This window comes from Galeopterus variegatus, unplaced genomic scaffold, assembly GCF_000696425.1.
Source record: "Galeopterus variegatus unplaced genomic scaffold, G_variegatus-3.0.2 Scaffold1258, whole genome shotgun sequence".
NCBI lineage: Eukaryota > Metazoa > Chordata > Mammalia > Dermoptera > Cynocephalidae > Galeopterus > Galeopterus variegatus.
In genome coordinates this window covers 255794-277798 of record NW_007727369.1, presented here as the reverse complement: position 1 = coordinate 277798, position 22005 = coordinate 255794, and the positions used below count along the sequence as shown (strand labels likewise).

General features: G+C 39.1%; 1 protein-coding gene across 2 annotated transcripts in view; it reads left to right on the top strand.

The window, feature by feature from the left end:
• NYAP2 (neuronal tyrosine-phosphorylated phosphoinositide-3-kinase adaptor 2) overlaps positions 1 to 22005 on the top strand; it is a 289251-nt gene that overhangs the window by 113838 nt on the left and 153408 nt on the right. Inside the window, exon 4 of one of the 2 annotated variants that reach the window (XM_008575930.1) lies at positions 766 to 1067. In XM_008575930.1, coding sequence (XP_008574152.1) covers positions 766 to 1067 — 302 coding nt within the window. The remainder of the gene's footprint in view (positions 1 to 765; positions 1068 to 22005) is intronic. The other variant, XM_008575931.1, reaches the window with a different exon arrangement.

The window sequence follows — 22005 nt, the reverse complement described above, 5'->3', positions numbered from 1 at the left end:
ACCCTCCCTCCCTCCCTCCCTCCCTTCCTTCCTTCCTTCCTTCCTTCCTTCCTTCCTTCCTTCCTTCCTTCCTTCCTTCCTTTTCTTTCCTATGCTTGGCAACAGAAGCTTTGTTGTTTGTTTAATTTTCCCCAATATATTAAGCACATAACTGTAGAGATGACTTTGATAAAGTGAAGAAGAATCTCACATGTTCACCATTGGACTCAGTCACCTGTTAAAAGGTAGTCTATGGGTCATTGTCATTGAATCCTTTACTTTTTAAGCCACTGGTAAGATTTACTTCAAAGTAAAGAAAAGCAATTGAAGACAGTGTGTGCTATGCAGTATTTTTTTTATTGTGATATTGAGTGTGTCTGGATATTAAGATATCTGGGAGTAAGTGCTAAGATTTCTTTTCTTTCCCCGCCTTTTTTTTGGCAGCTGGCCGATACAGGGATCCGAACCCTTGACCTTAGTGTTATAGCACCAGGCTGTAACCAGCTGAGCTAACCGGCCAACCCAGTGTTAAGATTTCTGAGACTTCTGATTATAATCAAATTGTATTTGCTTTATTCTCACAATTTAATAGAAAGTAAAAAATGCTTTCGTGCTACTCAAAGTAGTTTTATAAAGCAGCCTTTTGTAAAAGGGTATGTTTCTTCACCAGTCTCAAATGAAAATTTAAAATTTCACATGTATGTGAAATACACATGCTCATATCTATGATCCTGCATTCCCTGGCTCATTTTGTCTTCATGGCTTTTGGTCTGCTTTCTTTTACAGCATAGGTGGAGAAGTAGGGCGCAGCCACGAAGGGAGTTACGTGGGCAAACATTTCCGCATGGGCTTCATGACAATGCCTGCTCCTCAGGACAGACTCCCCCATCCGTGTTCCAGTGGCTTCTCTGTGAGATCACAGTCTCTGCACTCTGTCGGGGGTGCAGATGATGACAGCAGCTGTGGCTCCCGAAGACAGCCACCACCCAAGCCCAAGAGGGACCCCAGCACCAAGCTGAGCACCTCATCGGAGACGGTCAACAGCCCAGCAGCCAGCAAGAGCAGCAAGCCCCCCGAGAGAACTGAAGGTAATGTGTGCCGTGTGCCCACTCCCCAGAAATCCACCACAGGGGTCACGCAAGCCTGCTTCCACCACCCTGAAGTCCTAGAAAAGAAGAATCAAGGGGCTGTGATTTATTTATTGGTGTATTGCCAAATGCCACCCAGAAGAGTATATTGAATTGGATTCATTATAAAGGGAAGGTGATATGTGAGTTTCCTTATCCCCTTCAAGCTACAAAGGCTTCGAAATATTAGAAAATTATTTTGCCTAGAAATATATCCAAAATTTATATTTTCTTGCTTTTATTAATAGTATTTGTATGATTCATAGAAATATGATTATTAGGGTAACAATTTAATGCAGGAAAATATAAGGAAAAAATCCTCTAATTTTATCTTTTACAAATAATCGTTTTTTATGTTTTGGTGTATTTCCTGCCAGTGAATATAAATCAATGCATGTATGTGTGTATATTCATGTAAACTATATATCACTCTACAAATTATATCTCTAATTTCTACCTTTATCTATATATTTCTTCAGCTATGAAACATACAAATCAAATATATCCCAGCCTCCCTGCTGGTCTAGGAACATAAACTAAGTCATGTTAACACCAGATCTCACCAGTTCTTTAGCCCTTAATTGAATAAGTAAAGTCTCAGCTTTCCTTAGCTTTTCCTGAGAACCCCTTAGTGGTAGAGTAGTCTTAAGTGTGCTTTGATATAAGCTGTCTTGGTCAGTTCAGGCTGCTGTAACAAATCAACATGGACTGAATGGCTCATACACAACAGCCATTTATTTCTGGAGGCTGGAAGTGCAAGATTACAGTGCCAGCATGGTCATTTCTGGTGAGGGCCCTCTTCCAGCTAGCAGACTGCTGACTTCTTATATCATTACATAGCAGAAAGGCCTCACCAATCTCTTTTATGAGAGCACTAATCCCATTCGTGAGGGCTCCACCCTCAGGACCTTATTAGCTCCCAAAGACCCCACCTCCTATACTATCACACTGGGAGATAGGATTTCAATATTTTAACTTGGGGGGACACAAATATTCAGCCCATTGCACAAACCCATTCAGATTTTTACATATCAGTTTTGGAAAACATCTCAAAGTTCCCGTGCTGCCAGTGACCAGTTTGACAGCTGTATTCTACCAGGCCTCATAGTCTTTCTTCCACCCTGCCCATCCCTGACCCTCTCCACAGCAAGCTCTCCTGAGCCCCCAGGGTACCAAGTTTTGCAGTGGTTTGTAGCAGAGAATGGAAGCAACACAGTCCTTGCCTCAACTAGGCAGAGTTCTTTGTCATCTGGGCTCTCCAGCCCCTCACAGAAGCTTCCTCATCTTTTGGCCTAATCTTTCCACAGAAGCTCAAATGTCCATGAGACGAGGTGCCCATGAGGTATGTGCCAACTCTTCCATCATCCTCATCCCTCCTTTCTCCCTTATTGATGCCCAATTGCCTTTAGCCAAAAATCAGTAGCTTCGGTGCATATTGAATGACACAGATAAATGCCTGGAAATGGAGCCAATTCACAAATTCGATAAGGAATATCTCCTCTTAGCTCCAGTTTTTTCTACTACATATATACTTATGCAAAAATGCATCATATGTGCATGTGTATGTGTGTGAGAGCACATGTGAATAACATGTACGTGTATGCCTATTCGCAAAATTCAAATCATAGTGCATAGAGTTTTGTCTTTTGTATTTTCACTTAGTCTATTGTGACTTTTTCCCATGGCATTCAATTTGTCAGGAAACACCATTTTTATGGAAAGTAGTGTACATCAAATTTATCTAATCATATCTCATTGATGAATACTGAGGTTCCTTGCAATTTGCTTAGCTGCGATGACTAGTACTGCAAAGAACATTTGTGTATCTGTGTGTGTGTTTGTGTGCCAGTCTGCATGTCTGCTTATTTGTGTAACTCTATTACTCCTCTGCCTTCTTAGAGTATGTTATAAATTGGATTTTTTCCTCACAATTCAGGGTTATGAGTCTGTCCTTCTGCTTGTAACACATTGGTGCCTTTAGAAACAATGTAGGTGTTTAGTTTACTTGTTAATATACTAAAGGCCCCCCAAGACCTGACTTTTTTAAATTTTAAATATTGTTGTCAGGTTTGCTTTGATATTGATACATGGAGCCTTTAATTTCTCTCTGTCTTCTATGATCCTGTGTCCAGAAGTCATCTCTCTCCTACTTTTACTGCCAGAAAACTACATAATCAATTGCATTAGATTGTTTGCAAGAGAGGATTACTGATTTAAGACAGTGGTATTTGACTGATGAGGACCTAAATACAATCTGGAATGATTCTATAATAAAGGGGAATAAAAGAACCACCCCAAGGAGAGGACAAATGGGACAGACAAGAAAGCCAGTAAGGGATGTGGTATCAAGCAGAATACCTGTCTCTACTGCCAGAAACATCCTGGAAAGGTATAAAATACACACCTCAGAGTAGCTGCCCTGAGGGGCGGGGGAGCTGGGGTACTTAGAGTGAAAATATAGGAAAAATCATGATTACTGTCCCACAGAAGAAAAATTTGGGTGGTGATTCAGTAGTAAAGAAAAAAAATAATAAAGAAAGAAAACAAGTTGCCCTTTGTTTGGAATGCTTCAGGTAACTAGTTCCTGAGTTGGACAGGCTCCTAATTATTTCTCAGATCCCTTCACCATCTAATGACCTAGGGTTCCCGGTGGCTAGTCATCACACAAAAGTCAGTCACTCTATAATCTATTTCTTCTGAAAGCAGATGAAGACAATGGGACTAAAAGTCAGCAGCAAAGACTCAAGTTAGACTTGGAAAATTACTTTATGGTTGGTGAGGCTCATTAAACACTAGATCCAAGTCCAACATTTCTCCTCAGAAAGGAGCTTCCAGGACAGATTGAGAAAACTTCAGCTGTAGTGGGTCTGTGAGGGTGTTAAGTGGACTGAGTGAGTTATTAGGAACCAGTGCCGAAATGTTAGATTTCTATAGAAAAGTGATTCTCCAGGCAGTTTTTACTTTCTCTTCAGAACACTTAACAAAAAGGCAATTGTAAAACTGGACACACTTAAATTTCTTCTACTAAGTTATGACCTCAATAATTACAGAATAGAATCCAGGTTCAGTTCAGAGATTGGGAAAATGTTGCGTGCATATGTGTTTACTCAAAGCCAAAATTTTATAAATATGTAAATTGGTCTTTTATGAATTCTCAGTTCTTTATAATCATGAGTTAACTGGAGTTCATTATAAAGCATATGTTTTCTTTACAATTTTTCTAGCTATCAACATTATAACAAAGATAAAAAATGACTTTCAGACATCTCAGCCTGTCTTTTCTTTTTACATTAAATGTCAGCAAAATCAAAATATTGATTCAGTGGCATTAGAATGATTTCCATGGTAACCAGCTTCTATTTAAGTAGGGGATTATGACTTCCTTGTGGATAAAAGTAAAAAGAACTGGACTTGTAGCAAAATGGTTTTTCAGAGTAGGAGGAAAAAAATAAAACAACTTGAACACAAACAAAAAAATCACATACCAAGAAAAGTATAAATTTGTGTTTAAAAATTCTAATTTTGTCACTTTAAAATATGCATTTACTACTCTATTTTAGGATCTCCTACAATAATAACACCTTTAAAATATATATACAGTGGAGAACATAAACTGGCAATTAGTATACTATAAATATTTTAATTACCCTTTTCTATTGCTTCAGTCTGGTACCTGCTTATTTTGAGGAAAGATTAGATGAAATAAAAAAGAGTTACCTAGAAAGAATGAGAGGTCCTGCAAGCTCTGTCTCATGTGTGATTCAGCAAAAGCAGGGACTGTGCAACTGACAGCAGCCAAACCAATTCCTCAGGTAAATACATACATCCCATTCTCAATAATGTCATTGTTAGAAATGCCCTGTGATGTGGGCAAAATATACTGTATTTAGAATCAGCAGGCAAACATTAACTTTAAGCAAATGATACAATGAAACTGTTTCTTTACTCTTAAAATGATTAAAAAAACTGAAAAGTTGATCATGCACTGTCTCCCTCATGGCCTTATGATAACTTGGTGGGCTAAAGCAAATAGTGGGGTGTGGTAAAAAGAAATTGCTATCTAAATAGAAGTTAATACTATTTCAAATGTGCAGTTACCACCTATTAATGGGCCTGAATAACATGAGACTTCGGTTTGGTGCAGCACATGTATTAACAACAAATAGGAAAGGAAAATAAAAGACACACAGACTCAGTCTACGTGTTAGAGTCTTAAACATTTACACATGGCTATCATAAAAAAGATGAAAGATAACAAGTGTGCTATAGAAGATGTAGAGAAAACGAAACTCCCACACACTGTTGGTGGGAATGTAAATTAGTACAGCCATTATCCAGAACTATATGGAGGCTCCTCAAAACATTTAAAATAGATCCAACAATACCACTATTGGGTATATATATCCAAAGGAAATAACGTCAGTATATTGAAGATATATATGCATTACCATGTTTATTCCAGCATTATTCACAATAGCCAAGAAACAGAATCAACCTATGAATCCATCAACAGAGGAAAGGGTAAGGAAAATGTGATATATATACACAATGAAATATTATTCAGCCTTAAAAAATAAGGAAATCCTGTCATTTGAGACAACACAGATGAACCTGGAGGACATTATTTTAAGTGAAATAAGCCAGACATAGAAAGATAAATAACCTGTGATCTCACTTGCATGTGGTGTCTAAGAAAGTTGAACTCAAGTAGAGTAGAATGGTGGTTACCAGGGGCTGGGGGCTGGGTTTTGGGGAAATGTGGGTCAAATTATTCAAAATTTCAGTTAAATGGAGGAATAAGTTCAAGACATCTATTTTACAGCACGGTGATTATAGTTAATAACAATGTATCATATTCTTGAAAATCATTTTGGTTTTCATGCCTCCATTTGCTCAGCAAATGCTTTGAATGTCTACCCATCGTACTGGGGCTCTATCGAATACAACAGAAGTGGTCCTTTCCCCGGTGTTGCCTATGATCGATTTTGTTTCCAACTCTCCAGCTTAGCCTGTTTTACTCTATCTGGGTCACGGAGCCAGCAATGATCTAAAGGAATGATTTCTAGAAACCAGAAAATCTGGCATGACAGCCTGTGAGTTTCTTCCATGTGATTAGTTGTTTAGCTAGGGAAGAAATAGTTTAACACATTTTAATAGTGTTGTTTTTCCTGTTGCTCTTTGGCGATTTGGTGTTAACAATTTAAAGGTGCCCAAATCTGATTTTCTACCAAAGTAAAGCTTCAAAAACAACCTTAGGGCATTTGAAGAAAGAGGATAGGAAACAAGTTAAGTGAGCTGATTACCTTGGGGAACTTACAGATTTCCCGGGTCAGAAACTTAAATCAGCATGAGTCAGGGCCAGCCACATACTCAACTTTGCTTTCTGGTACCAGTCCAAATCTCTAACACTTATAAGGTACTCATAACATTTTTTTTAAAAATAAAGATTATTCTGGAGTACTACTCTACTATAAAAAAGAACGAAATACTAACATTCAAAACTACATGGGTGGACTTAGAGAAAATTATAGTAAGTGAAATAAGTCAGGCACAGAAAGAGAAATACCACATGTTCTCACTTATTTGTGGGAGCTAAAAATAAATAAATAAATAAACAAACAAACACACAAAGAGTAGGGGGGAAGAAAACACAACAATCACGAAAATTCCTTGAACTATTTAAGTCAAGTGAACAGATACGATGTTGGGGGGGGGGACGAGAGGAATGGGTAAAAGGGCATGAAAATCAACTGCAATGTATATCGAGAAGTAAAATAAAATAATAATAAAAAAAGATTATTCCTTTTACAACCCAGTCTGACCTAGTAGAAAAGCAGGGCTTTAGAAGCAAACAGACCTTGGTGTCACATCAGTGCTGCCTACATTTAGCACTCTTTCTGTCAGCCTCAGTTTCCTCACTTGTAAATGACAATAGCAATATTGACCTTTTGCCATGGGCAGAATTCTGAGATGGTACCCAAGGTTCCCCACTCCCTGTTTTATTTGCCTTGTATATTCCTTGGACGTGACTCGCTGTTTCTGGCTTGAGGATGAAGGGGACAATGTGGCAAGGCATGTGGGCAGCCTCTGAGAGTTGAGAGCAGCCCTGGCTGAAAATCAGCAAGAAAACAGGAACTTGGTCCAATTACTGCAAGGACCTGAATTCTGCCAACAACAAGAATAAGCTTGAAAAGTTGATTTTCCCCAGAACCTCCTGACGAGGACTCAGCTCAGCTGCCCCTTGATTTCAGTTTGTAGGACTCTAAGCAGGGGAGACCAGCATTCTGGGTTCTGTTGTGTCCAGACTTTTGATATACAGAAGTGGGAGCAAATAAAGGGCATTGATTTCTAAGCTGTTAAATGTGTGATAACCTGAAAGCAGCAGTACAAAAGTAATCCGTCTTATAAAGTTGTTAGGCAGAAAAAAGTGAGCTAGAAAAGCACCTGTCCTAGTGTCTGGCAAAGAGCAGATGCTCAGTAAGCTGCTTCCCTTCCTCTCTCAGTGCTGGGCTGTATTCTCAGCTGTCAGAGGATGGTTAAGGTGATGACAGTCACGTCTGAAACTTCTCTGGCTATACCTTGAAGATAAATGAGATGGTGGAGTCTCAGAAAACACTGACATATTAGGCCCTTTGAGTATCTGCTTAGCTTTTGCTGAATTTATTTGGCTTTTTTCCTAAAAGGGTTTTTCCTTTCTCACCAACAGTTTTTGTTCCTTCAAAGGTTTCAGCAATGGATTTTCTGGTGGCTTTTTGACTGGTTCCTTTAGATGACTGCACTTGTCTGCTGAGTGCCTTTGTTCACGTAACAAATGGCACTTATACTTCACAGCACGCTCCGGAGAAGTGCTCAAAGCCCAAGTTAGTGCTACACGAATATAACACAAAGCAAGCAGAAAGCAAGCTCTCAACATGGCCATTGTTTTGCAATTGGATAGTGTTCTAGTTCGTATTCTTGCTTATTTTGTGACGAGGAGAGGTAGGAGGTTACCACCGATGGCCCACATTCCTGGATTTCTCTTTCCAGGTTGGCAGAAGCAGAAGCTGCTAGGCTTCCTAGTGTAAAACCCATCTGTCAGACCAAGTGTGGCTCAGATGGAAATGGAGTTATACATCTACCGTGTGTGATCTTTTTCTAAATTACCCCGAGGCTCATGGATGAAACAGTTGGCAAGTCAAATCACCCTGCAACACCTCTTTTTCTCAGTCCTTACCATGGTTATTGTCTAGTCCAAAGAACAGCCCAGCCTCTCTCATGGTCTCATCCAACACTTTTCTATTAAGACTCTTGCATTGGCCTAACTTGTCCCGGTGTCTTAGACTCATAAGAGGACTCATAATCCCTGTTGTTGGCACAGATGGATTCTTCCATGACACACCAACAAGCCCTAAATACCTGGGTGTCTATTGTGATCAGGACATTGATTTGAGGATTATTCTATTTCTCTGTTTGGCTTTCCTTTTTTTCCCCATAAAATGGAGTTCATTCCTTCTGCAAAGTGCCTGGATGATTTTATTAGGTCAAAAGTTGGAAAATCCCATTTATTTTGGTTTCAGCCTTACCTGGAAGATGTGAGAAAATAGGTTCTTAGTTCAGCAGCCCTAGGGCCAATGAACTTTTAGAACATAAAGATTCAGATGAAATATTGACACCAGAATAGTGCAGATATTAAAGTTCTAATGTGCATACACATCAGTCTAGTTGACCCTCACTGCTGATTTTCCTAGTTGGTGGGCTCTCATGTTGATTGAGTGCACTAACTTGATGAAGCACAGTCCCCTGTCCCCTGAAGCCCCAGATGGCTGTGGGCCAGGTAAGGCACAGCATCCTTGGCTTGATACAGCAAATGTGCTTCCCTAGTGCTATGGCCCTTTATTTCCCCAGAATCCTTGGGTTTTAGGGACTTGTGATGGTAATTTATGCTATGTACCTTCCTGATCTTTCTGCCTGTTCAGTAGCATTTTCATGCTCTATAAAAATGAAACTATGTGTTCCCAAGTTATGCAACTTCTTGATTTCAACAACTGCATCCATTTCCAATAATGGCTAAATGGACTTCAGAAAGCAAGTGCCTGTGAATGAAGTGGGGATAAGGCACAGGACCGAATGTAGCCCTCATTGCAACTTTCGCCATGGTCTCTGTTTCTGTCTGGGCCTCCAACTTGGATAGAGATCTATCTCTTCATTGCATTTCTACTGAAACATTAGAGAATAATGCAGAAAATTACTAGATTACCAATTACTAAGACTTTGTAAGGAATTTGGAGGAAAGGAGTTCATAGCCTGTCTTGCTTAAATGACCTACATCTCTTCACCTCTCTTCCCATGAAAGCTTCACCCCTCCTCCATTTCTACAGACTTCAGTCTGGTTCCTAAGTTCTGAAGAGGACTGAGACCACCGTCCTCAGAAGGCAGTTCATGGCCTGCCTATACTTACATAAGCTTGTTCCCTGGGAGTTTACTTAGCCCCATCCCAATCCTTCCAACCCCAGTCAGTGTCTTTCTGAGAGTATTTCTGATAAAAACATTTTTTTCCCAGTTGACTACATAAAGCATTTGGTACTTTACCAAACTGTTAAAATATTTTTTTTTATTTTAAGAAAGTGACCTCATCTCCTTTATACCCGCACTCTCTGTCTCATAGATTTAATGATAACGGGAAGGAATCTTTCTCTTTTTTTTTTTGTCTTTTTTGTCTTTTTCCGTGTCCGGCAACGGATCGCAACCCTCAGTGTTGCCCCCGTACCGGACCGGGGACCGGCAACGGGATTGCAGCCCTCGGTGTTGCTCCCGCGCCTCGCTCAGCCAGTGAGCGGGAACCGGTCTGCATGTGGGATCCGAACCCTCAGGCGGGAGCGCCGCCACGCTTCCCAAGCGGCGCACTATCCAGTGCGCCACCGGGCCTTTCTAATGGATGAACTTCCCCCATTCAATAAAGCATGCTGAAAATGGGAGTAACTCATCCATCCTGCACCCATGGGCTGGCGGCTCCCTCAGACCACCAGACTGCCTCCCTTCTTTCTTGGCGGCTGCTAACAGGCCTTCTGCACATGCTTGCTCTGCTGCCTCAACTCTCATTTGTTCCAGGTCCACCATTTAATGCTCTCTGATGCTGCCCTCACCATGCCATGGAATCAAATCTTGGGAGCCTCTATCCTGTGTTTTTTCTCGTTAGCATTTTGCACTATGAACTCCCATATTTCCTAAATCCTCTGCTCCTTGGTTTCCATGCATGGCCCTCTTCTGGTTTTCTTCCTCTTACTACTCTGTCAGTCTGCTTTGAAGGCATCTCCTGTTCTGCCTGATTCTTAAGTGCTGATGTCTCCAGACTGTCTTTGGCTTTCCTATCTTCTCATTCTAATCTTTGTGAATAAATAAGTCATGACTTCTACAGATTGTCCATGTATAACTGAATCTCTGGACCAACAGCTGTCTGTAGATATGAGGAGAGTCTTCAACGTCATAGTATCCACACTCCCCCAATCATTTCCTCCATATTTCCTATCTTGACATCCAAGTTAGAAATGTTAGAGCCTTATCAGGTTGAGCTCCTTACCTGACCTCTAGTCAATCATCAAGTCCAGCCAGTTCTGCTCCTCTCATGTCTGACTCTCTCCATTCATTTGCACTTTACTCTCCTATCACAGGCCACCTTTGTTTCACACCTGGATCATTGCATGGACATCCAACTGGTCTCCTTTCCTACAGCCTCACTTTCCCAAACCCATCCTCTCTACCACTTCCAGAGAGGACTTTTCTCACATGCACATCCCTTTATGGCACTATTCTGCTCATGATTTCTTCTGATTATGTCACAGTCCTGCTCATTATCTACCTGATAAAAGTGGACTCATTAGCATGACCTTTATCAACTGATCCCTGCCTGCTCCCAGATCCACATCTCCCACCATTCATGCCTCTCATAGCAGACCCAAACTACCTAATTTTCTCTAAAGAAGCCAATCTTGTTCCTGCCTCTGTACCCTTGCGTGTGAACTTTCCTCCTCTGGAATGTCTTCCCCAAATTAATCTTTACATCAAATTTCTACTCATCTTTCAAGGTTCCAGGTCAATTGCTACCTTCTGTGTAATAACTTCCATAAGCACATTTATCTGCAATTGAACTATGCTTTTTGCAACTTCATTATATCTGCTATTATATTTTATTCTGAATATTTACCTACCTTTTTTTGTATCCTAGTGGGTCTAAGCACTCCTTAAAGATGTGGACCTTGTCATTTTGCCTTTATGCCTTCACTGCCTACCACAGAGTAGGGCTTAATAGGTAATACTGTATGGCAATATTTTTCATTGTGAACATTTTCATAAGTAAGTATTCCAGGAGACTAACTGCTATGTAGAGTTAATGCACTCTCAGGCATCTTGAATGTAGGAAGAAGTTCAGGCATTTGGAGAGCTTAGAGGAACACCCTGCTGATTCATGATCTGCAGAGCATGCATATTGTCCCTCCATATATCACTTCATGCCCAGCTTTGTTTGTCACGCAATAACCATTCTCCATTCTGAATGATTTAAAAGATGAGATGGCTTGGCTTGCTCTCAGGTTTGTAAAACTTTGTGTTTCTTCTGTTGCTTTGCATTTCCAAATCTTGATGAATACACAAATGAATTATAGGGTGTAGCAAAGAATATTGTTGACAGGCTGTAACATGTTGTTGGCACTGTGTACCTTTTAGTTTATCCAAATGATGTAAATCAAAGAATGAATGTCCAACATGTGCCATTCAGATAAGGTTAAAAAAATAAGTTTCTCAATTAAGATGAAAAAGAGAACTCAGATTTCTTTTCATTCAATGACATTTGGATGTTAATTTTAATCTTTCCCATGCTTATACATTTCAGGGTTTTACTTAGCCATTTCTATAATATTCTTAGAGACCAGGTATATTCTTTCAGATTAATTATGCTTTTCCATTCCATAGGCATCCAGCTTTTGAGCAGCTCTTCATTCTACCTTAGAGAAGAGTGTGTAAAACCATTTTTTTGAAAGGCAGAGTGACTACGTGTGTGCATAAATCTTGCCTTTAATTGACCTCAGTGAAGCATACACTTATTGCATAAAGAGTGTTTTGATTTTATGGCCCTATGTCTGTACTGAGAGCTTCTATAATGAGTTTCTTTCTATATTTTTTCTTGTTGAGTGGGAGGGTAGTGATTTAAGACTAGCTCTTTTTTAAAATTTATTTTTTGCTATTAATATTTATTGAATTAAGTTGACTACATGAAGCAGAACATGGGAAGACATCATCCTTTGGAAACTTCAGCTTTCTGACAACTTCATCTAACCAGAACAGCTGAAAACTAAGAATAATAAAAAAGACTCTTGGGAAGCCAAATTCCTTCTTCTTGCACTAAAGCTTAAGAATTTCAGTTTTAAAATTTTATTTATTATTTTTATTTAGTGTAAACTTGTTTTCATGTCTCTAACCCTGTAACACATTAGAGGTAATGGATAAGCATGGGAACAGGAACAGAAAGGACTACTACCTAATACTAAGCAAAGTTTAAAGAATTCACACTTCTGGTATCAAGTTAAAGAGCACCGCCCACTCAGAAGGCCTTGGTTATGATCTGTCCTGTATTGCTTTCAGTTTTTGTAGTGATAGATTTGAGGATGTCATTAGCCAACAAATACTTATTGAGTATCTACTATATGCCAGGCACTATTCTAGGTAATGAAGAAACAGGAAGGATATATCCTATCTTCTAAGAGTCATTATAACCCAGCAAGGGCCACTGACAATCAAACAAGCAGTCACAATAAAGTGGGATCAGTGCTTTGGAAGGGGAGGTACAAGGTATATCATGAACATAGATCAAGGGCACATACTCCAAACTAGAAGAGTCAGAGATGGCTTCTCAGAGGAATTGTCTTAAATTATTGAAAATAGGATGCAATATAATTTAAAATATTTGTTATAAAAATGTTTAAAACGAAGAAGTATGTTGCTACTTAATGAGAATGCTCTTATACCTTCAAAAAGTGTGCCAAACTGAACTGAGTTATAACCTTGTAATTCCAAATAACCAAAGTTCAACTCTCCGTATATGATCTTTATTTGGAGAGTACAGATGTTTATTTTATCTTATGTAGTCTTCCATCCCTATGAGAAAGGCCTGGGCTAACTTTAAAACAAAGTTAAGAGTACATAGAGATAAAATTCAAATCAGAGATACTCACTTTTGTATAGTAAAAAGATCTTGCTCCCATATGTTAAATAGTAGGAAGAGAGATGAAAAGTAGAAATGAAATGAAAATTAGAAATAAAAGTTGCCTGTTTGCTATGGCTATTTGCATGGTATATAAGCTTTGGAAAGGAAAAGGACATGTATCAAGGAAGCCAGAGCTATATAGATCTGTTCCTTAGCTGGCATGTTCTCTTATGTGCTTAACCAAAATTTAGAGTTCAATGACTGTGGAAATCATTGTTTTAGCAACATATGCGAACTGGCTTGACAAGCAATATAAGTAGATTAAATGTAAAATTAATTGCCACACTCAAAAAATAAGTGAGTACAGAGTTGCTGATTTGGTTAAAATGGCTAAATGAACATAGAAATGTTGAAACAACATTCTTACATGGTGGTAGAAGAAAAGATTGTGTCTCAGGGAACATATATAGCGATAAGCAGCTTATGCAATTTACAACGTAGGACAAGTGAAAGGATTAGCATCTGCTTCAGTCCCCAAAGTGTATGGAAATCCTGACTGTAGACACTTAAAACAGGTTAAATTTCCCCAATATAGTCATTCTTCAGAGAGACAGCTTCTTTTCATCCATGTGAATTTTTTCTTCAACAAATATTTATTGAATCACTACTGTGTGCCAAGCACTCTTCTAGGAGTTTGAGATACATCCATGGGCAAAAGTGAAAATAATGCCTACCTTCAAGGTGTTTCTATTCTAGCAGAAGTAAGCAGTTAATAAACAATAAACATGGTACATCCATAAACCAGCTAGCATGCTGGAAGTTAATCACTGCTATGGAAGAAAGAAAAATCCAGAAAAAGCTAGAGAGATCCAGAAGGGAATTTTAAGTAGAGAGGGCAGGAAAGACTTCATCCTGATATTGGAGCTATGACATTGTATCAGTGCAGGCCCAATCACTAGAGAGAAACCATACAGTAATTGGAACAGGGAATGTTTATTGTAAAGAGTCATTACCTATAACAGAGAATTTAAGTCACAGGGGATCAGCTGGTAACAAATAAAGCAAGCCGCGAAGAATGTAAGACTAGAAGGTATAAGGAGTAGTCACTCCCCTTAGGACTGAGATAAAGAACCCTCCTGTTAAGGGATGAGATCCAGACTTTGTTGGGAGGACATAGTTGTGCATTGCTGGATGGCAGAGACATTGCTATGAAACTGTGCAGGCAGAACTTGCTGGAAATTCACCCTCTGGAACTTGCCAGAAAACCATCCTCTAGGTTTCTGGAGAAAGCTCTTCCTGGGGTTTTCTCACCAGGAAATCTACTACAAGATTGCCTGGGGACAGCAGGAAGTTGACGGCTTTTAGATGTTTTGGGAGATAGATGCCAGAGGAGCTGCACTTTCTGCAGGAGTTGAGCGAGGAGAAGCCCCCTGTACTGCAGGAACTTGCCCAGTGAGATGCTGGGACCAGGAAGCAAAGCCTTTTCTGATGCAATGTCTCTCAGCTTCCTCTACTGACAAAGCTTATTGTTGGGACAGCTGGCCCAGGAGAACATATTTATAGGACCTAGATTTCTTGTCACAAGTGGGAAAAGAAGATGGGTTTGGAGCTGAGAGGCAATCAATTGATAAGCACTGCACAGACAGTAAGGTGAGCAGTGATAGATGTGGTTGTCTTGAGTCAGAGTGTTCTAAGTAAAGAAATCAGTAGCTGCAGAAGCCCAAGGCAGGAGGGCACATAACAAGGAGGTTAGTGCTGGGGAGCATTTTGGATGAAAAAGGTAAAACCAAGAAATGAGATCAGAGAGGAAGAAGAAGGTGTGACCCTGGAGAGCCATCCTTACAGGCTGTCTGAGGGCTTTGGGATTTACTCCGAGGGAGCCATTAAGGGGTCTGAGCAGAGAGTGACACAATATATTTGAGGAGAACCATTGTGGTGACTGTTGAGGATAGATGCATAGGGGTCAAATACCTAATCAGGGAGACCAGTCAGGAGGCTGTTGCAGTAATACAGGTGAAATACGGTGGTTGCTTAGACCAGGGTGGGAGCAGTGGAACTGGTGGTAAATAGTGGAAAAGTGCTCTTTCCTGTTGAAGCAGCTGTTCATATTCCACCTCTACTCCTTCCTTATTGGGGATAGAGATAGAGAAAGATAAAAATTTAGATATAGACACAGATATAGATATACTCAGGATATATACGTCTTAACTATGAAAAAAATTTCTGTGAGCAAAGGATCCTAGAACACCATATAGATGAAGTCTCATTAAATGTTTGCTGTTGCTTACATTTACATTTTTTTCTTGCAATATGAAAGATTGTAAGCCACCAGTGAGTTTCGGTAAAAGATCTGTAGATACTTCAATTATAAATATAGCAGCCAGAGCTATTTTATCAAATAAATCAATGCAAGAGTTGTATTTAGCTTTTATATTTCTCAAGCACAGATCTAGTTTAGAACTTGTCTGAGAGAAAGGCCACCCTCTAGATCAGCCTCCAAACTCTCTCTGGCCGCCTCTGTTAGCCAACCATGCATTCCTGCTCCGGTTCACCCACGGCTCTGCCACATGTCATAGAGCACAGTATTCTGAGCCTAAGCTTTTCCCTCCTCCCTGAAAATGCACCTCCTTCCTGCCCCCTGCCATTTCTTATAGCATTACCTGTTTTGAAACGCTAGCCTACTTCCCCCTGGCCTTTGGAAAATTCCTCATGTCCTTCACATTCCTGCCTCAAAATTTCTCTAAGTGAAGACTTACCCACCTCTTCCCATAACTGTATTTTTCCAAAATTAAACATTCTTTTCTAGGTGTACCCTTCCTAGAAAATAGAGTGTGGCCACTCTTGGCATTGCTAGCATTTCTGTATGACCATCTACTCCTTTAAATTGTGTATATTTAAAAGTCTTACTATTCTTTATATCCCTACTGTATTTCCTGAAGCATACTACATTAAATATATATTGAAGTTGATCTTTATTTATTTGGAAATAAAATTGCAGAGATTAACAGTAAGTCTACTCATCAGGTATATGTTACCTAATAATAGTTAATTCTTATGAACTATTTTTCACCATTACATGCCAGCTTAAGTCTGTTATCAGTAATTACTCACTCCACGGGAGTATTTTGAACTGGAAAGAAATTCTTTGCAACATTCAATATTATTTGTGGCATTTCCTACCTCTAAAGACACAATAAAAGCCACATTTTATTAATGAAGCACAATTATTTTCCCTTAGCCCTTGGACTTCTAGAGACCGTGACACTAGATAGGCCAAACTCTCTCTGATCCTTGATCTTCTAGTGCTTCCAGAACACATGACATGTGAAATATGCATATGCTTTTAATAAGTAGTTATTAATACTTAAGTTGTCACCAAATATGTGCTTAAAAAAATGTCTGTGTGTTAAGCAATGTACCCCACTCTTCAATCACATAATGTTCATGTGTCTTCAAAGAGGTGGAGGTTTACTGCAGATGTCAAGTTTCCTGAAATACTAAAATTATGCTATATAAGAGCAAAACAAGAATGCAGAGAGAAGTAAATGAAGAGCATTTTATAGCCATATTCTGTAGAAACATTGAGGGGAAAATAACTAGAAGACACCTGATAAGGAGGAGAATAAACCAGTGCTGCAATGAGAATCTGCAACTTGACAGGAGAACTTTCTATGTTGGGAAATGCCTCTGAAAACATTTATTTCAACCTGAGAACTCTCCATCTTAAGGGATAATTTTGAGCTAAATTATTTCATTACTTTAAAGTAATCAGCCAAGAGAGATACTGAATTGTTCCTGTAATGAGAGCAAAATTTTTCAGAACTTGGCTATTTGAAATAGTTTTCTCCACTTTCTAGAATGGTACTTGAATACTACCTGTTTTTTTATAGACATGTTTTTATTTTGTCTCTACTATCACATTTTTTGAGTTGTAAATTATGCATCTATGTGACTGTTTTCAACTGTAACCAGTGAACTCCTGTAAGACAAGAATCGTATTAATAGAATATAGTGTTTGGTGCTAGTAAGTACCCAATTAAATGATTTTTGAAAGAATAAGTGAGAGAATCAAGCATAGCACTGATGATTCTAGATTGAGCAAATGTATATATGATGAATTATTACCATGAAAGGAAAGATTAGTAAGGAACTATGTTTCAGATGGATACGCTTGAGATACTTGTCAGAACCTTGAAAGAGAATGCCGAAGATCAGAAGGTCTAGAAACCACCCGCATGGAACTCAGGTGCAGGGGGAGAAGCCAAGAAAGAAAATGGGGGAAAGGGAGCTAGGAAGTCAGGAGGAAAACACGAAGTACTTTAGAAGCCAAGAGAAAAAAGGGTTTTAAGATACAGTGATCAATGGTGATAAATCATTGAGAGCTTAACTAGGTTAAGGACAGAGATGAATCTATTTGATCTGGCAATATAGTAGTCATTGATTATCAGTGAAAAAATAATTTGGAGAGTGGTAGAGGAATTTCTCAACAAATTTGAGGGGGGTTGGACAGAAAATAGACTGTGAGGAAGTGGAGAGAGCAAACACCAATTTTTGAGAAGGTTGGCTTTGAAGAGAAGCAGAAAAATGGGGTGGTAGCTGCAAGGAGAAGAGGGATGAAGGTAATTTATGTATATAAATTCTTGTGTGAATTATGGGAGGAATGGGAACATGTTAGAATGGTAATGAGGAAGGTCCTGAAGAGAGGGAAAGACTAATGAAGGTGTGAGAGGAGTTCGCTGAAGGGGGAAAGTCCCTGAAAGCAAAGTAGGATGAGAAATACAGCCCATCAAGCCTTGGGTGGGATTAAGGCTTTTTCCTCTGCTCTCAAAGAAGAGAACATGAGGAATTGGGTATAAATTTTGGTTTGGTTCTTGATCTGGTGATGAGAATAAAAGGAAATTTCTCTCTAGTGTGTTCCAGTTATAGATTGCTACATAACAAACTACTTATAACATTGTGGCTTAGCAATGATTTATTTCTCATTATTTTGGGGTTCAACTGGATTCAGGTGGGTAGTTCTGCTCCATGTGATGCAGCTGAGGGCACTCATGGTACTGTCTTCAGCTGGGAGCTTGGCTGGGAGATGGTTTTTCAACGTGTAGCATCTCTCTCTCTGCGGCCTTGCATGATTCAGTAGTAACCTCTACAGCACGGCAGCTGGCTTGCAAGAGCAAGCATTTCCAAGAGGACACACCTGATATACAAGTATTTATCATGGTTCTGTTTTCTTCATACTTACTGATGTGCCATGGGCCACACAAGTCACACACGGACAAGGTCAGAGTTAATGTGGAACAGACTAGGCAAGGACATGCATACCAGGAGGTGAAGTTCATGGGGGTCAACCGAAGTAACTATTTATCACAGGTTGTTTCTATTTTCTTAAACAAAGCAGTGTTATCTATTAAAAGTTAGCTGGGAAAGAAATACAAAAAAGTCAGACTGTCATGGGAATTGGAAAGACATAATAATATTCTGGGCCAGTGCTGAGTGCCTGCATGAGCTGTATCATATCTATAATACATAATAGCATCAATCATCTATCAAGCAATCTTCTATTATTGCAATTCTGTGTGGTATGCTTCAGGGCTAAATGTCTCACTCTGAAAGAATGTGGACAGCAGAAAAGTGACACTGTATGTAATATTTATCCTTTTTTCTTTTAAAGACTCTCTCCTTCTTCTCCTATAAGAATGGACCAACCCATCATAATAAAATTGAATATGTATAATTGCAAGCCATTACATTAAGGGTTTGAAGGTTGATTAATAAAAGGTATTAGACACTGTTTTTAGCCTCAAAATTTTTACTTTAAAAGTTGAGGAATTTATAAATAATTGAAACACTTCTATTATGTAGGCATTTATTGCTTCTTTACTTTTCATTTATTTCTCACATAATTTTGCCTCATTTACTGAATTTAATGGAAGTTTGTCCAGAATGTGAAGATTCCCTCACATTTACAAACTTTCCTACTTGCTTCTAGCATTAGTCCATGTTCACTCACAAATATAGATATTATAGACTGTACTTGCTTTTTAAACAGAGAATTTCATGTAAGGAAGAATTTGACAGATGTGCAAGAACTGGAAAGGTAAAAGAAGGACACAGAGGTAACCAGAAGTAGTAACTGTAAGAAGAAGCAACCATCCTGTTATGGACTGAATGTTTGTGCACCCTGCAAATGCATATGTTGAAATCCTACCCCCTAATGTGATGGCATTAGAAGGTGGGGCCTTTGGGAGGTGATTATGTCAGGAAGGTGGAACTTTCACAAATTGCATCAGGCCCTTCTAAGAAGAGAGAGCTTACTCTCTCTCTCTCTGCTCTCCACCATCTGAGGACACAAGAAGACAGCAGTCTGCAAACCAGGAAGAGGCCCTCACCAGAACTGACCATGCTGGTGCCCTGGTCTCAGACCTTTAGCATCCAGAATTGTGAAAAATAGATTTCCATTGTTTATAAGTCATCCGGTCTATGGCACTTGGTTACAGCAGCCAGAAGCTACTCAGACATATCCTTTGGGAGCAGAGGGAGTTTAGACCCCAAAGCTTGGAGGAAGGGCTCTAACAACAGGCCTGTGGAGCTCTGAAGAGGGGGCACTGCCACTGCCACCTCTAAGGTACCAGGATTCTGGTTCTGGAGCAGCTGGAAGAACCTGGAAACTGGAACCAAATGCTACCCCTGTGGTGAAAAAAAAGAAGCAAAACAGGAAGAGACAAGTTCCTTCTTCCTCTTCCAAATGTTCTCCCTTCCTCTAGTGTCTCCTGTTCAAACATCCAACAGGGATCACCTCGCAAAGTATAAACATTGTTTGCAAAGTCCCAGCCCCAGAATCACAGAGCTGGACATGGGAGGGTGGGATTGGAGCTGAGCAACAAAATCTTAACACCCAGCACAGTTCCATATGGCCATTGTCGCCATCTGTCTCTCCAGTGGTGTAAGGGTGGGAGGGAGGTAGCACAGCCAAGAGGAAGGAGACTGTATGTCTTGATCATTTGCATTGGAAATACATTATCACACTGGCTCCAAAGAAAAATTGGGCAAGTGCTTTTTGTTCTTCTTTTTTATAACATAACTACTGTTTTAAAGGTTCCGGTATGTGTACATGTCTTCCATTTTTGGCTTAAGATGGAGCAATAAAGTGGATCACCATAAAAGTTGATGAAACAAATATTGAAAAAGAAAAGATAGAAGTGTTCCCTAAAAATAAAAATAAATTTAGATATTTAATTTACCAATAGTAATCTGATTCTTTACTTCCATTACTAATACTTTTGTACACTAAATTTTCCATTTTTCAGTGGCAATAAAAAACAATAAGCCAAACAATATATATTCTAAAGCAGCCCAAGATGTTCTTTACTGTTTCCTCCTATGGCCTTAATACAAACTATTTGTATTATAGAAATATTCCTCAATCCAAAAACATCTATAAAACTGTCATCGGAAAACATCTATCTTGATAACAACTAAAGCACAGATCATGGGAATTTTGAGCAACATTTGTGAAATAATCACAGCTTTCTAAATACAACATTATAGCAGCATATAGAAACTGCAAGCATTTCCCAGTTTTCCTTCACATATTTTTATCTTTATTTATTTTCTATACAAAATATGTTAATGCTTTTGGAATGATTTTTGGAGGATAATTTGTAGACCAACATAATCATGTTCAAGCTTTAATCCAGAAGGACTTATGTTTTGACCAGCCACTCGGAAGGAGGTGTGAGCAGCCAAAATAAATATAGGCTAGGGTGGGAGGGAAAACAGGCATTATGTTTCTTATGTTTTAAAAATACATTTTGTACACCTGAGTTAGGTTTTTATTCTATTTTCTCTTCCTTCTCTTTTTCAAATTATTTGTAGGAAAAAGTAAGATCCAATTTGGGCTAATCAATGAAACAATCTTCTTTTCCTTTTCCTGAGGCTAATCTTTTTTAGAGTTGCTACCACAACCAAAGGTTCGATGCTGTTAAAATTTATTAGTCATAGTCCTAGGTTAATAGTAACATACTTGACTTTTAGGGGATACTAGAACGTCCAGACTTATTGCTTATCCATCTAGTTATCAATGGTAAATGGGTAATTAATGAATCTGGTCCATGTGCCAACAAATGCTGCAGTAGGTTTTCCCAAGGGCATGATAGGATGCCCTGATCCAACCCACAGAGGACCACTGCCTCAAAAATCTGTGTAAGCCTCCTGAGTTCTCGTCTACTTCTGCCTGATAATAATAACCGCAGTCAACTCATTTCGAGCTGATGTGAGGAAAATAGGAGCCCTAGAATTTCCAGAATCACTTTGTGAGCTGGTCAGGGAATAAATTGGTTGGGTTTGTTTCTACTTCTCTCTGTACTCACTTTTCCTAGACTACAATCACCAAAATATCAAGGAGTGCTCCCTTCCAACCCCACAAATCCTAATACGACACCCCAACATTCCTTGCCCTGCCTTTTTGTTTCTTTAAGCAGTCAAGACCTTCTCATGTATCATAATTTGCCTATTTATGATGATGGTCTATATATAAACTCTATAAGGGCATATGCACTACTAATATATAAACTCTCTCAGGGCAGGGATCTCTTCACTGATGGAATGTCACCAGCTAGAACACCTAAATATTTTTATTTGTTACATTTATTGATATAAATGAATTTAAAATGTTACCATATCAGAAAGCTGGCTTTTTTTTTTTAAGCAACCATTTTCTTTTGGAGA